The sequence below is a fragment of the Ranitomeya imitator genome, chromosome 9 (genome assembly GCF_032444005.1).
Source record: "Ranitomeya imitator isolate aRanImi1 chromosome 9, aRanImi1.pri, whole genome shotgun sequence".
Taxonomy (NCBI): Eukaryota; Metazoa; Chordata; class Amphibia; order Anura; family Dendrobatidae; genus Ranitomeya; species Ranitomeya imitator.
Genome location: NC_091290.1, coordinates 88,045,832 through 88,062,067, shown reverse-complemented (window position 1 = coordinate 88,062,067; position 16,236 = coordinate 88,045,832). Strand labels below are relative to the sequence as shown.

At 44.6% G+C, this 16,236-nt stretch overlaps 1 protein-coding gene across 2 annotated transcripts in view; it reads left to right on the top strand.

The window, feature by feature from the left end:
• CSTF3 (cleavage stimulation factor subunit 3) overlaps positions 1–13,581 on the top strand; it is a 224,709-nt gene extending 211,128 nt beyond the window's left edge. The window contains exons 17-21 of one of the 2 annotated variants that reach the window (XM_069739444.1): positions 3,058–3,253; positions 3,488–3,641; positions 9,782–9,876; positions 10,189–10,249; positions 11,282–13,581. In XM_069739444.1, coding sequence (XP_069595545.1) covers positions 3,058–3,253; positions 3,488–3,641; positions 9,782–9,876; positions 10,189–10,249; positions 11,282–11,484 — 709 coding nt within the window. In that variant the 3' untranslated portion in view covers positions 11,485–13,581. The remainder of the gene's footprint in view (positions 1–3,057; positions 3,254–3,487; positions 3,642–9,781; positions 9,877–10,188; positions 10,250–11,281) is intronic. The other variant, XM_069739445.1, reaches the window with a different exon arrangement.
• Positions 13,582–16,236: the final 2,655 nt, after the last annotated feature.

Below are 16,236 nucleotides of genomic sequence, written 5' to 3'. Positions count from 1 at the left end.
GGATTCTGGCAAAATTTTTGAGTTGGAGGCGACAGGAGGTGGCAAGAGCTTGGACGTGAGGTTTGAAGCACAGGGCAGAGTTGAGAGTTACCCCGAGGCAGCAGATTTCAGGTGCGGGAGAGAGCGTGATGCCGTTTACCATAATAGATAGATCGGGTAGGGGGTATACGTGAGGTGGGGGAAAGATGATGAATTCGGTTTTGTCTACATTGAGTTTTAGGAAGCGAGAGGTGAAGAAGGAGGATATGGCTGACAGACACTTCGGGATTCTGGACAGCGGGAAGGTGACATCTGGGCCAGAGAGGTAGATCGGAGTGTCGTCTGCATACAGGTGGTACTGGAAGCCATGGGACTTTGAGTTGTCCTAGGCCAAGGGTATAGATGGAAAAAAGTAGGGGCCCTAGGACAGAGCCTTGAGGGACTCCAACAGAGAGAGGGCGGGATGAGGAGGTAGTGTGGGAGTGGGAAACGCTAAATGTGCGCTTGGATAGGTATGAGGCAATCCAGGACAGGGCAAGGTCTTGGTGCCAAGGGAAGAAAGAATCTGTAGTAGTAGGCAGTGATCGACTGTCGAAAGCAGAGGACAGGTCAAGAAGGAGGAGGATGGAGAACTGTCTGTTAGCTTTGGCTGTGAGTAAGTCATTAGTAATTTTTGTCAGGGCAGTTTCGGTGGAGTGGTGGGGGCTGAAGCCAGATTGGACGTTGTCAAGGAGAGAGTTAGATGAGAGGTGGGAGGAAAGTTGAGCATGGACATGCTGCTCAAGGAGTTTTGAAGGAAATGGGAGCAGTGATATGGCGCGGTAGCTGGGCATAGCAGTTTGGTCAAGGTTGGTTTTTTTTGAGGATGGGTGTGATGGTGGCATGTTTGAAGGCAGAGGGGAAGGTACCAGAAGAGAGCGATAGGTTGAAGAGATGGGTTAGGGCTGGAATGAGCGTGTTAGTGAGGTTGGGGACCAGGTGGGAAGGGATGGGGTCAAGTGTGATTTGGAAAAGAGGCGAGTAAGCTCTCCTTCAGTGATGTTGGAAAGGGAGGTTATTAGGGAAGGGCAGAGGTCTGGTATATGGAGTGGTTGGGGTGGTGGACAAGTGAAGGTTTGCCTTGTTTGGTCGATCTTGTTTTTGAAGTAGGTGGCAAAGTCCTCGGAAGAGATGAAGGGAGTTGGAGGTGGCAGTGGTGGGCGGAGGAGAGTTAAATGTGCTGAACAGTTGTTTTGGGTTGTAGGATAGTGAAGATACAAGGTTGGTGAAATAGGTTTGTTTAGCAGAGGTGAGGGCTGATTTGAAGTCAAGTGTAGCTTGTTTGAAAGCAGTGAAGTCGTCTGGCAGGCGGGTGAAGATGAGGTCTAGTGTATGTCCATCTGTGTGGGTAGCTGTGGAGGACCACTGGGTGAGTCCAAAGGATGAAGTAAGGGCCAGTAGTTTGGAGGCTGCTGGTTGGTGGGTGTCAGTAGGGATATTAAAGTTGCCCATGATGATGCTGGGGATGTCGGCAGAGAGAAAGTGAAGGAGCCAGGTGGAGAATTGGTCGATGAAGGCAGTGGCTGAGCCAGGTGGTTGGTATATGACAGCCATTTGGAGATTGGAGGGAGTGTAAATACGAACAGAGTGAAGCTCGAAAGAAGGGAGGATAAGGGAGGGTGGGGGTTGGATAGGGTTGAAGGAGCAGTTTTTAGAAAGAAGGATACCCACTCCTCCACCATGTCTGTTGCCAGAGCGAGAAGTGTGGGTAAATTGGATGCCACCGTAACTCAGTGCTGCAGGCGAGGCCGTGTCAGGGGGCGTCAGCCAGGTCTCAGTGAGGGCCAGGAAGGAAAGGTTGTGGGAAGTGAAGAGATCATGGACCATGTGGAGCTTGTTGCAGACAGAGTAGGCATTCCAAAGTGCCCCAGAGAGAGGGAGCAGGGTGGTGGGGGTCAGTGGCACAGGTTTTAAGTGTGAGGGGTTGCAAAAGTTTCTTAAAGTGTGAGAAGGATAGGGTGAGGGTTACTAATGTATGAGGTGGGGGAGGGAAGGATTGGGGGATCTGTCACCAGCAGTGAGAATAAGCAGAGAAAGGGAAGCAGGTGGGTGAAGGAAAGTGATGATTAGTGGAGCAAAAACAGTGGTGGAAATGTGAGCATGGTTAAAGAGCAGGGGTGGAAAAGAAAGGCAAGTAAATTTAGAATATAGTGATTAGTATTACCGTCTGGCTGATTTCTGGACTATTTCTGCTATATTTCTGATGACACTTAAAAGATGTCACTTCAAATCAGGTCACATCTGACCGAGGCCATATCTGACCAGTACCATGCAACTTATACCATTTGTAGAGTCCATGAAATGAAGCCAGGTGAGAAAGGAAGAGGGAGGAGGTGGGGGACAGTTCACAGCAGGGAGCAATTCACAGATTGCAGTTAATAGTATATTTGATTATCATCAAGGTTGGTGAAGGATAGGATAAGATGGGAGAAGAGAGCTAGGTGTGAGGAACATGTGCATATCAATATGCATTCAGCAATCTTGAAGTATGATACATGGAAGTAAAGTCTAGGAGATAATATGGACATACTTGCCTAGGAGATACTACGGACATACTATCTACATACCTGCCTAGGACATACTATGGACTTACCTGTCTAGGACATACTATGGACATACCCTCCTAGGACATACTATGGACATACCTGTCTAGGACATACTATGGACTTACCTGCCTAGGACATACTATGGACACACCTGCCTAGGACATACTATGGACACACCTGCCTAGGACATACTATGGAGATACCTGCCTAGGACATACTATGGACATACCTGCCTAGGACATACTATGGACATCCCTGCCTAGGACATACTATTGACACACCTGCCTAGGACATGCTATGGACATACCTGCCTAGAACATATTATGGACACACCTGCCTAGGACATACTATGGAGATTCCTTCCTAGGACATACTATGGAGATTCCTTCCTAGGACATGCAAGTAGTTAGGACTTGATACCTCAATGTGTTCTCCTATGTAGTGTTTGACACAGTTTCTTCGTATCTGGACACGTCTTTCTTATATTCCATAGTGAAATCTGGGCCAGATTCCTAGCATTTGAAAGTAATATTGGTGATTTGGCAAGTATTCTGAAAGTGGAGAAGCGAAGATACACTGCCTTTAAAGAAGAGTACGAGGGTAAAGAGACAGCTCTACTGGTGGACCGGTACAAGTTCATGGACCTCTACCCCTGCTCTACAAGTGAACTTAAAGCTTTAGGTTATAAAGTATGTCTGACAGTCTCCATAGACTCTTCCTACTCAAGCTGTCCTTTTTTTGTTAATCTCAATTCCTTTGTTTCTTTTTCTTGTCTGTTGTCTTTCCTCATCTCCTCTTCTTATCCAGTGTCCTCTTTGTCCAGTTCTTCCGCCTTCTAGCCTGTATTTTGTATAGCTCATTCTCTACTACAAACAAGCCTTTACCAATTAAATTCTATATTAAACGGATACATTTTTTTTCAGGATGTTTCTCGTGCTAAATTAGCATCTATGATCCCGGACCCTGTGGTGGCTCCTTCTATAGCTCCATCTCTAAAGGATGAAGCTGACAGAAAGCCTGAATACCCTAAACCCGATACCAGCCAAATGATCCCTTTCCAGCCTAGGCATCTTGCCCGTAAGTCATTTTCCAATATTTTCTCACAGAAATTATATGTCATGTGTGTAATCCACTCTAACCATTTATCAGGAAATCACCTGGTATCTACACATACAGTTGCGTCCATTTGTGTGAAGGGGTAATAGGGAGTCTGTCATTATGAAAACGGCAATTAGTACTGGAGGGCCCCACTAGATAGAGAGGGAAACACCTGAGGGCTGTCAAGATAGAAATGAAAAATATGCAGAAAAAAGGCTACTATGTGCACAGCGATCACCTTCAATAATCAAAAGGCTCCATTAGGTACAATAGATAGGCAAAAAACACCCACATAAAAACATTTAAAAGTCATGAAATGACATGAACTATACAAAGATGCCCATAATAGAGCCTCAGCCCTCTAAAAAGTGACATAACCAACATGCTTAGTAAAGAAATGAATATACTTGCATATCCCAATCTACAAAAAGATAAATTTGATCAGCACACCAAAATAGCTCAAAAAATATATATATATATATATAGTTGTGCAAAAGATTATGAAGACCATGGATACTAAAACAATATAGAAAGCAGCAAGAGCAATAGCCTATACATTGATTACAAGAAGGAAGTTCAAATAAAACTCCTATAGGTACAAATGAAAAACATCCACTAATATGGAACCATGTACAATACAGCTGATTGAATAGAAAAATGTTCCATTAGATCCCATAAGGAAGCATACTGTTATGGTCAACAGCAATCATGCTAGAAATAATGCACGAACAGCAAGAAGAAGTGCATTTGTAAGGCTGGGTTCACACTGCGTTAGTGTGACCCATTTAACGGACTACGTTACACCGCGGCATATCGCAGTGTAACATAGTCCGTTAACGCCGCCATTACTTTCAATGTCGGACGCATCGCTAGCGCACGCCCACAATGGGCGTGCGCTAGCGATGTGCTGTCATTGAGTGACGGACCCGAGACACAGGCTGCAGCGTTTCCAGTGCCGTCACTGCTAGCGCACTGCTAGCGCAGATGGAGCTAGCAGATGCTCCATCTGCGCTAGCGCTATGCAAATGTCGGCACTTGCGCTAGTGCAGTCCGTTTAACGAATGTGTTGAACAGACTACACAACGTAAGTGTGAACTTGGCCTAAGCAAAAGATACAAATTAAGGCTACTTTCACACATCAGGTTTTTTGTTTCAGGCTAAATCCGACGAATGTTGGAAAAACTGCATCCGGCACAGATTTTGAAAAACTGATGCAACGGATCCGTTTTTTTGACAGATCCGGCTAGCCTATCTAGATTATAGGATAAAAAAAATTTGGAGCATGCTCAGTTTAAAAAAACCTATCAGGCTGCCGGATCCACTTTTTTCCGGATCCGGCATCTTCCGGCTCCGATAGGCTTTCATTGTAGCAAACAGCTGGAAGCGCCGGAGAGCTTTCAGGCTTTTTCGCCGGAGACAAAAACGTTACAGTAGACGTTTTTTCCATTCGCCGGATCCGGAAAAAAACGGAAGATACGCTGGGCCATCCGGCGCTAATACAAGTCAATGGGGGAAAAACCGGTTCCAGTTTTTATTTTTTCCGGTTCCGTTTTTTCTCTAAAGAGCCGGATTTAGCCTGAAACAAAAAGACGGATGTGTGAAAGTAGCCTAAGAGATGTCCAATGCAAAAATAAAAGGAAATCTAGTTTGCACCAGAGTAAAGGGAAAAAACCTCACAGGATGAAAGTGGGCAAGGCGGTCTTGCCTGAGAAGAGTCATATGCAGAGAGAGGGCTGGAGAAAGGCCTGACGCGTGTCGCCACCTAAAGTGGCATTGTCAGGAGAGTCTGTCATCATAAAATGACTGTTCAAACAAGCCAAGCAGTAGTGTACACATTCCCTCCTACTGGTTTTTGATTGGCAGCTTTGGCTATGTTCCCTTGCAATCCACATTCACCGCCCAATCCCCCCTCCATCACGACTCATATACTTCAGCTCCTCACTCCTTCCCTCTCCCATGTACAGCTCCCATGCGCTTCTCACCTTCTTAAAAAACCTCAGTCCATCTTACCCAAATACACTGCACAAAAAAACTTCATACAATTCCAAAAACTACTTGCTTTATCTTCCTGCTCCTACTGATTTCAGGGGATATCTCCCCCAACCCCGGTCCCCCATCCCCCAACCTCAACCCCTACCCTACCTCACATTGAAACCTTAATAATCTTACTAATATTATTTGCACTCCTTCATCTCCTTCTTTTAATTGTGCCCTTTGGAATCCACGATCTGTTTGCAACAAGCTTCCTTTCCATCACAATTACTTTCTGAAAAACTCTCTCAATCTGTTGGCCCTCACGGAAACCTGGATTCAGGATTCTGACACTGTCTCTCCTGCTGCCATTTCCCATGGTGGCTTACAATTCTCCCATTCCCCGAGACCCACAAACAGACCTGGTGGTGGAGTCGGCATATTCCTGTCCCCACAATGCACTTTCCAGGTCATCCCCCCAGTTCCGTCACTCTCATTCCCTTCTTTTTAAGTCCACACCATCAGGCTCTTCCGTCCCCTCTCCCTCAGAGTAGCGGTCATATACCGGCCCCCAGGCTCACCCACCCACTTCCTGGACCATTTCTCTGCCTGGCTGCCGCACTTCATGTCCTCAGAACTACCAACCCTTATCCTGGGAGACTTCAACATCCCCATAAACAGCCCCATTTCCACATCTGCATCCCAGCTTCTATCACTAACCACTTCTCTAGGCCTCTCACAGCTCTCAACCTCTGAAACACACAAAGGCGGTAACACCCTTGGCCTGGTTTTCGCCCGACTCTGCTCAATCTCCTACCTTGATAACTCACCGCTTCCCCTCTCTGACCACAACATTCTCTCTTTCACACTCACAAATCCTCGCTCACCCCAGCACCCTCCTACCTACCATTCAGTCAGAAATCTACATGCCATTAACCCTCATACACTTTCAGACTCCCTACACTCATCATTGTCCCCAATCTCTTCTTTTTCCTGTCCTGATCTGGCCGTACATCACTTCAATGACACTCTTAGAAGCACCCTTGACCAAGTAGCTCCCCTCACCCTCAGAACCTCCAAACACAGAGTGAAACAGCCCTGGCTCACATCGCAAACCCGATTTCTCCAGCGATGCTCTAGGTGTGCTGAACGCTTATGGAGGAAAACACGCACACCAGAAGACTTCATACACTTCAAATTTATGTTTAGGACCTATAATTCTGCCCTTCACCTCGCCAAACAGACATACTTCACCACCCTGATCTCACTATCCAATAACCCCAAGAAACTTTTTGACACCTTTCACTCCCTCCTCAGGCCAAAAGCACAATCCCCTATCACAGACATTTGTGCTGATGACCTTGCCTCCCACTTTATAGAGAAAATAGACAATATCCGTCAGGAAATCCGCTCCCAATCACCAAGTTCAGTGACTCCCATCCCTCCCTGCATTTTCCCTGACTCACTCTCCACATTCGATCCCATCACTGAAGAAGAAGAAGCCAGGCTCCTCTCCTCTTCTCGTCCGACTACATGCACCACCGACCCCATTCCCTCACATCTCCTCCAGTCTCTCTCTCCAGTCGTCACAACTCACCTAACTACAATCTTTAATCTCTCCCTCTCCTCTGGCATTTTCCCCTCCTCCTTCAAACACTCTATCATTACTCCATTACTAAAGAAACCCACCCTCGACCCATCCTGCACAAACAACTACAGACCAGTCTCCAATCTCCTCTTCATCTCTAAACTCTTGGAGCGACTGATATACTCCCGCCTTACCCGTTACCTCTCCACTTACTCCCTCCTAGACCCTTCACAGTCTGATTTCCGCCCCCTACATTCGACAGAAACTGCACTCATCAAAGTGACCAATGACCTTCTGACAGCAAAACGTAACGGTGACTGCTCATTCTTCTCGACCTTTCTGCAGCTTTCAACACTGTTGACCACCATCTCCTACTCTCTAGGCTCCAGTCACTTGGCATTAAGGACACTGCTCTCTCCTGGTTCTCCTCCTATCTTTCTGACCGCTCCTTCAGTGTTCTGTTCTCTGGCTCCACTTCATCTCCTCTTCCTCTCACTGTTGGGGTACCTCAGGGCTCAGTTCTTGGCCCCCTTCTCTTCTCTCTCTACACGGCCCCAATTGGACAGACCATCAGCAGATTTGGCTTTCAGTACCATCTTTATGCTGATGACACACAACTATACATGTCATCCCCTGACCTTACCCCCGCTGTAATACAGAACGCCACTGACTGTCTGTCCGCCGTCTCCAACATCATGTCCGCTCTCTATCTGAAACTCAACCTCTCCAAAACTGAACAACTTCTGCTCCCGCCATCTACTAACCTCCCTAAATCTGACATTTCCCTCTCCGTGGGTGGCACCATAATAACACCCCGGCAACAGGCACGCTGTCTGGGTGTTATGTTTGACTCCGATCTCTCCTTCACATCCCATATACGATCTCTTGCCCGCTCGTGCCGCTTACACCTAAAGAACATCTCTAGAATCCGCCCTTTTCTCACCATGGAAACAACAAAAACCCTCACTGTCGCCCTGATCCACTCCCGCCTGGACTACTGAAACGCTCTATTAATTGGCCTCCCCCTTACTCGACTTTCCCCTCTCCAGTCTATCCTTAATGCGGCAGCCAGGGTCGTCCATCTGGCTAATCGTTACTCGGACTCGTCCGCTCTTCGCCAGTCGTTACACTGGCTGCCCATTCATTACAGGATACAATTCAAAGTACTTGTTCTCACCCACAAAGCTCTCCACAGTACGGCACCCCCTTACATCTCCTCCCTCATTTCTGTCTATCGGCCTAATCCTAATCTGGAAATGACTTTCGACTAACCTCTGCACTAATCCGTACCTCCCACTCCCGACTCCAAGACTTCTCCCGTGCTGCGCCAATCCTCTGGAATGCTCTACCCCAAGATATTAGGACCTTCCACAATTTGCATAGTTTTAGGCGCTCGCTCAAAACACATTTGTTCAGAGCAGCCTATCACATTCAGTAATCAACGTCATTTTATGTTTGTGTGTGTAGCCCATTCACTATCTCCATCTATCCCCCACCCCCTGAAGATGGCTGGACCATCATTGTAAATACACACCTGTACTTTGTATCTCCCCCACCTCATTGTAGATTGTAAGCTCTCACGAGCAGGGTCGTTTTATTTCGCTTTAATTATTGTATTGTTAACGTTTTTACTATTTGTGTTTGAAACTGTTAAACTGTAAAGCGCTGCGGAATTTGTTGGCGCTATATAAATAAAGATTATTATTATTATTATTATTAGGAGGCCACAGATAGATGTAAAACAAGTTGGTGGGGAGATGCTCTGAACTGCTCTGCCACGCCAAGGGTGTACTGAGCACCTGTGCTTGGTTTGTGCAGTCATTCTGTGCTGACTGAGTATGTTGTAGGTTTCCATTTTTAGGTTATTTTATGCAGGTTTCAAAACAATGAATGTTCATAACGTGAAAACGCCTGTAATTTTTTTTTTTTGTTTCAAAAACTGCATCAAAAACCTGAATGTGAAAGAAATCATTGTCCACATTAAAGCACCACTCCTCCAGCATTTTTATTATTTTACCGTTGGAGTGGTGCCACTAATCCAAGTTCCCTGCCCCTAGTCTGGTACTTGCCAGGTGCTGTCTTTTTCTTGTTATCGGCACCGCTTTGATTGGTCTCCAGCAGTTTGTGACCTGCCGGATCGCTCCAGTGTCTGCTGGGCGATGTAGAAGTCACCACTCAGTGTTTGTCTATGAGACCCAGAACAAGGCTACGAGGATAGACTTACACAGAGCTTGTGACCCTTACCTCTGACGTCCGGTCAGTCAGAAGCTGCGGTGACATCAGAAACTGCGGTGACAAGATGGCGGTGCGGGACCAGAGCGGCACTGGGAACTGCTGAAGATGGCAGCTGGTAAGTATAATACTAGGGTCAGAGAATTCATGTTAGTGGCACTACACCACACTGAGATAAAAAACAAAAAAACGCTGGAAGGTGGATTAAACCTGATCTCATTCTGCCTGGAGGTAGGGAAACACTTCAGAAGCATGAAGTGTAAGGATTGACATCTACTAATGATGTGAAAAATCCCGTGTGACCGACAAGTATTGTGTTATTTTCTAGCTCCTGGCCTTCACCCGGTACCTGGTGGGGTGTTCCCTGTGCCTCCTGCCGCTGTGCTATTAATGAAGCTGCTCCCTCCACCATTGTGCTACCAGGTATGTGAATATTCACTGTATTTCTGCCCTGTACACTTATCAGGATGTGCTTACATGAAACCAGTCATGAATGTCCTCCCCAATCCTAATTTATTTTGTCATAGTGATATATATTGTAATTGTTACTCTTGACATAAGAATAAAGTCAGGAGTTGATCCAAGGCCCTGAGTCCGTATCATGTCCTGCTGTGAAAATTCCTTGCAGTCTTTTTATTAGTCATCTCTGACTGCAGAGACCACACAAGCTCTGACTGCTCGTTTTTCCTCCTGGGGTAATATGAAGCACAGCTCACATTGTGTTTATCTTGACAGGGTCCATTTGTGCAAGTTGATGAACTTATGGAAATATTTCGCCGTTGTAAGATACCAGACAGTAAGTGGATATGTTTTTGTTTAGTGGAACAACCACCATTTCAATGCTAGATGGCTGACTTGTGAGATTCCATGGAGCAGCTGAAATCTCGGGGAAGTCATACATGTTCCCTGCAGCAGTTCTGGAAAGGGGTTTTATCGTGATACAACCTCCTTAACAGAAGCTGGAATAATGGTTTCTTATTTTCCCTTCATCTGATATAAGAGGAGAAACTGGCTGCCACATTACTTACAAGGCAGTGATGTTGTAGAGATGAAGCATGACATACAGTCATGGTCGAAAGTGTTGGCACCCTTGAAGTTGTTCCAAAAAATGAAGTACGGTATTTCTCCCAGAAAATTCTTCCAATTACACATATTTTGCGTGGCTTACTTTGGGGTTTTGTGTGAAATTATTTCCAATTTGTCTTTTCTTCTTTGTTTTTTTGTGTTGTTCCAGTACATACAAATGAAATAAACAGGTGTATAACAAAATATGTGTAATCGCAATAATTGTCTGGAAGAAATACTTCATTTTCTGAAACAATTTCAAGGCTTCAATACTTTCGGCCATGACTATCAGCCACTGAAATCACTGGTCTATCTGTGTAATAGATGGGTGTGCACGGAAGAGTGGCAGATTACATTGCTGCAAATAGAAATGTTTTCTGTGGTTGGCAGCAGCCATAAGGAGTAGATCTAGACATGAGCGATCTATACAGAATCTTCCCAGCAGTCTTTATCCTGATGAGACAAGCACTCACATCGCTGCTGTATGTACAGTGTGGATACATGAAGATGCTGTGTCGTCAGGTCAGATATCAAGCCTTCCTGGGCTGGGGGAGTGTGCCATCCATTTGGAATAGTTCTCCATGATCTGAAATGGGACAGACAGCTAACCCTGTAGTTTGCTCACAGTTGCATTGATGTATGACTGCTCGAGGGGGTAAAGCAAAGGCTCATGTTTCACTGCAATTGTATGAGGTTTGCGTAGCCCTCTCTGCGGTAGGTTTGACCACTAGCGACACTGATCCCTCGTTATTTTCCCTTCTAGCTGTTGAAGAGGCTGTAAGAGTGATAACTGGCGGCCAGGCAGAGCTTCTAATGGAAGGGAATGGCCCAGTTGAAGTAAGCACACTAGTAAACAAAGCCGTTAAAAGACCCAATGAAGATTCTGATGATGACGAAGAAAAAGGAGCCGTTGTGCCCCCAGTCCATGACATCTACAGAGCTCGGCAGCAGAAAAGGATTCGGTGAACATTTTATCAACCAATGTATTCTTCTGCCTCAAACCTTCTGCTTTAAATAAAAACTTATTTTGTTATGGGCATCTTGAAAGTACAATTGCATCAGTGGCTGTAAAAATGTGGCTGGACATAAAAAAGCAAAAGAAAATAGCAAATGGCCTGTTCTTCTGGAAGGACAGGGTCAAGTAATGTACATATTCCTTGGTTTTCATCATTTGTGCTTTTATGTACCATTGGAAGACTAGGGCCCATGTTTGTTTTTAAAAGAAAAAACTGGAAACCTTTGATTTTGACCATTTTTTAATTTCCACTTAGATCTTGTCAGAAGTGTCATCGGTTTTCTCTGATATCTCTTGATGACTAGTTGCCCAGTACCAAATACTGTAGATTTTTATTTGCATCTCCATGCATTTCCAATCTTGGACACCAGAGGGCACTGCAGCAATTTGCCTTGTAGTTTTTTTCTTTTAAATGGAATCCGTCAGCACATCTGACCTATGTAAACTATTAGTATGGCCGTGCAGGTTATAGACTGCTGAAAACTGTCCTCCATGTGTGTCACATATCAGTTGCCTTGCTGCTGATAAATAATCTTTTATCACTTAATGTAAATGATCTGTTCCAGGCTCTGAGGAGGACACTTCTTAGAAGAGAACTCTGCCTCCAGAGCTTATTTCACATGAAGGGGAGTTTCCAGTGAGACAAGTAGCTATCACAGAACAGGAGAAATGACATGTATCTTCTTGCAAACACATTTTTTAGTTCTCTTCCACTCTGCTGTATTTCAACAATATTGCACCTGGTCTTTCTGTGAGAAGTTAGCTGAGAGGAAGCTGCAGATGTGTCAGGTATAGTCACTAGTGTTGAGCATTCCGATACCGCAAGTATCGGGTATCGGCCGATATTTGCGGTATCGGAATTCCGATACCGAGTTCCGATATTTTTGCGATATCGGGGATCGGTATCGGGATGAAGATTGATGTGTAAAATAAAGAATAAAGATAAAAAATATTGATATACTTACCCTCGGACGCGCCCTGGTTGTAACCGCTGCAACCGCCATGCTTCTGTTCCTAAGAATGAGCGCGTGAAGGACCTTCGATGACGTCGCGGCTTGTGATTGGTCGCGTGAGCGGTCACATGAGCGGTCACGCGTCCAATCACAAGCCGCGACGTCATCGAAGGTCCTTTACGCGCTCATTCTTAGGAAGGGAATCATGGCTGTTGCAGCGGTTACAACCAGGGCGCGTCCGAGGGTAAGTATATCAATATTTTTTATTTTTATTCTTTATTTTACACATGAATATGGATCCCAGGGCCTGAAGGAGAGTTTCCTCTCCTTCAGACCCTGGGAACCATAGAGGATACCTTCCGATATTTGTGTCCCATTGACTTGTATTGGTATCGGATATCGGTATCGGCGATATCCGATATTTTTCGGATATCGGCCGATACCATCCGATACCGATACTTTCAAATATCGGACGGTATCGCTCAACACTAATAGTCACACACAGCTCTGCAGAGAGTGGATATTACACATCTCACTGGTAACCATTACACATCACACTGGTAACCATTACACATCATAGCTCCCCCTTATCTTTAAAACAAGCTCTGGAGGCAGAGTTTTCTCCCAGCACCGTCCTCCTCAGAGCCCGGAAGATGTCACTTATATGAAGTGATAAAAGATGATTTATCAGCCACCAGACATCTGATATGAGGCATACAGGAAGGACAGTTTTCAGCAGTCTATATCCTGTATGCTCATTAATAGTTTAGGTAGGTCAAATGCGGTGACAGATTCCCTCTAATGAATTCGCTGCTATTTCTAAAGAACACTGTAAGATGGAAAGTAAAATACCGCCATCATAAAACACTTTATTCTGCATGTGTATCCTCTGTAACTTGCACAACCTAATCTGTCCAGTGCTAGTATTGTCTTTGTTGCACTGCAAAAGAAGTCAGGGAAAATCTGAAACTGAAAAAAAGATGCATAAAGTGCAAAATCCACTGTTTTTTTCAGGTACCCTCCATCTGCTGTTAACAGATCTGGCTGTTGTGTATGTGGTCCTCTTTTTTTCATACAATAAATATTTAATACATACATGTGAGATTTTCTTTCTTCTACAGTGGAAAGTACAATGTCTGTTTCATTCTTTTTGGGGGATCTCATCCTTTATGTTTTATATTTTTCCCATTTAGAATTATAAAATAATAAATGGAGTTTGATTTAGTTGCTTTTAATCTACTGTTTGCTCATTTAGGGATCACTATGAGGCATGGACACATCATGAGTTAGGCTTAGTTCATTCTATCATATTTATTCTGTTTTTCTCTTCTGGTGTTCCAGATTCCGAAAAATGCAATGTAACGGGTCAATTTAACTATCTGCTGAAGTCAATGGGTTGTTGAAATGGCTAGTTTGTGTCAGCTCATCTCCATTCTGACAAGTGTCCACTTTCCTTAAAGGGGTATTCCCATCTCCAACATCCTATACCAGTATGTAGTAGGTGTAATCAGGGTCGGACTGGGGTGTCTGGGGGAATGGACTCTAGGGGGTCCACCCTACAGCTATATGCAAATATCCGTCAGTCGCTATCCCCATTATAGTGGAGCATCGATTGTAAAACACAGGGGGCTCCTGCACATCTACTGTGCGCCCCCATAACTGGGATGTACAATTACAGTATTTTAAATTAAAGTTTCTATGGTTAAAACAAGTTATCACCGATCCATGGGCTCCACAGGATAGGTGATCACTTGGGTCCGACCATTAGAAACTGCACCGATCGGAAGAATGCGGAAGTTTCATCCATGATAGGACACGCAGCAACATTTCAGATATCTGACCGCAGCTCCATTCATTTTCTTTGGGGCTTCCAGAAAAAAACAAGAGCAGCCACTGAGGGAATGAATGGATCAGTGGTCAAGTCGGACATGCCACTCCAGTCTAATGGGGATAAAGGTTCCACATTCTGCTGACTGGGTCTCAGCAGTCAGACCCCCACCAATCAATATGTTATCACTAATCCTGTGGAGAGGTAATTACTTTTTTCACAGGAGAATCAAGTGCATCTCTGACGCTGTGATCCAAGTATCTAATCTCTAATGGAAATAACAAATCTTCTTCTAATTAATATCAGATAGAACAGATGACTGCCATATACAACACAATCCACTATACCAAGACCAATAATACCCCATACAGGGAAGAAGCACCACCACACCATAAACAGATCACATGGTGACTGAATAATACCAGAGTATAGGGACCAAATTCTACCATATACAAGGAGAAATACCGCCACACCATAACTAGACTACATATTCCACCATAGTGACTGAATAATACCACATACAGGGGATAAATACCGCCATACCGTGACCAGACCACAAATTACCACCACGTAGTGACCAAAAAATACCACATATAGAGGATAAATACCGCCATACCGTGACCAGACCACATATTACCATCACATAGTGACTGAATACTACAATACTGATCATGAATACAAACCACAATACTAACAACACTGTTATTACCACCAGTGACATTATACACAAGAGCTCTGTATATTCCGTCAGTGTACATGTAATACAGGGATCACCAGTGACATTATACACAGGAGCTCTGTATACAGTGTCAGTGTACAGGTAATACAGTGATCACATTATACACAGGAGCTCTGTATATAGTGTCAGTGTACAGGTAATACAGTGATCACCAGTGACATTATGCACAAGAGCTCTGTATATAGTGTCAGTGTACATTTAATACAGTGATCACCAGTGACATTATACACAGGAACTCTTTACACAGTATATAGTGTATAGTGTGCATGTACATGTAATACACTGACTCACCGGTGACGTCTCTAGTTGAAGTCCTTCTTCGCTTTTCTTCCTCAGCTAGCACAGACTGCCATCACTTCTTCCAGCCAAGACTCATCTGCAAAAAAATAACACAGTCATCTATAGCTGATCGCTTCCAGAGCACTTTCCCCACTTTTTCCCTGACTTCTACACTACGTCAGATGAAGAATAAAAGCGACATAGTGCCACCCTGCACAGGACCCCCATTTTGTTCCCTCCATGAAAAACTGTTTCCTAAAAAGTAAATTACAGAAGTAATAATGTCCCTACTTGGACCCTAAAGAAATTATGCTCCCCACTTGTCACCATAAACTAATATAGCATGTTCCTCATTCTGGTCCCCTTTATTTAATAGGGCCCGTGCCCCTAAAAAACGCAGACAAGAGACAAGGGTCCACCGGGGATTTCCCCGATACCCTGCCAGGCCAGGTACCGATACCTCCAGCTAGAAACGTAGTGTAGTTGTTCTGATTCGCTATGTCTCTTACCTCATGTGAAGGGCATTGCAGTAGCTTAGGAATCCATGGTTACAACCACTCATACAGTGACAGTTGTTAGTGGTTGTAAACTTGTAACCATGGATACCTAAGCTACTGCAATGCCTGCACATGGGGTAAGCGTCATAGCAAATCAGAAGAACTATACTACGTTTCTAATTGTAGGTATTTTCTAATATTATTATTATTACAACTACTACTGCATAATGGGATAGGATGTTGGAGTACCCATTTAAGGGCTCATACTCATTTGTGCAAGAAACAAGTGCAATCCGATTTTTTTTTTATCGGATTGCACTTGCACCAATGTTATTCAATGGGTGACATCTCATCAGCGATTTTTCTCTCAGCTGAAATCGGACTGAGAAAAAAATTGCAGCATGCTG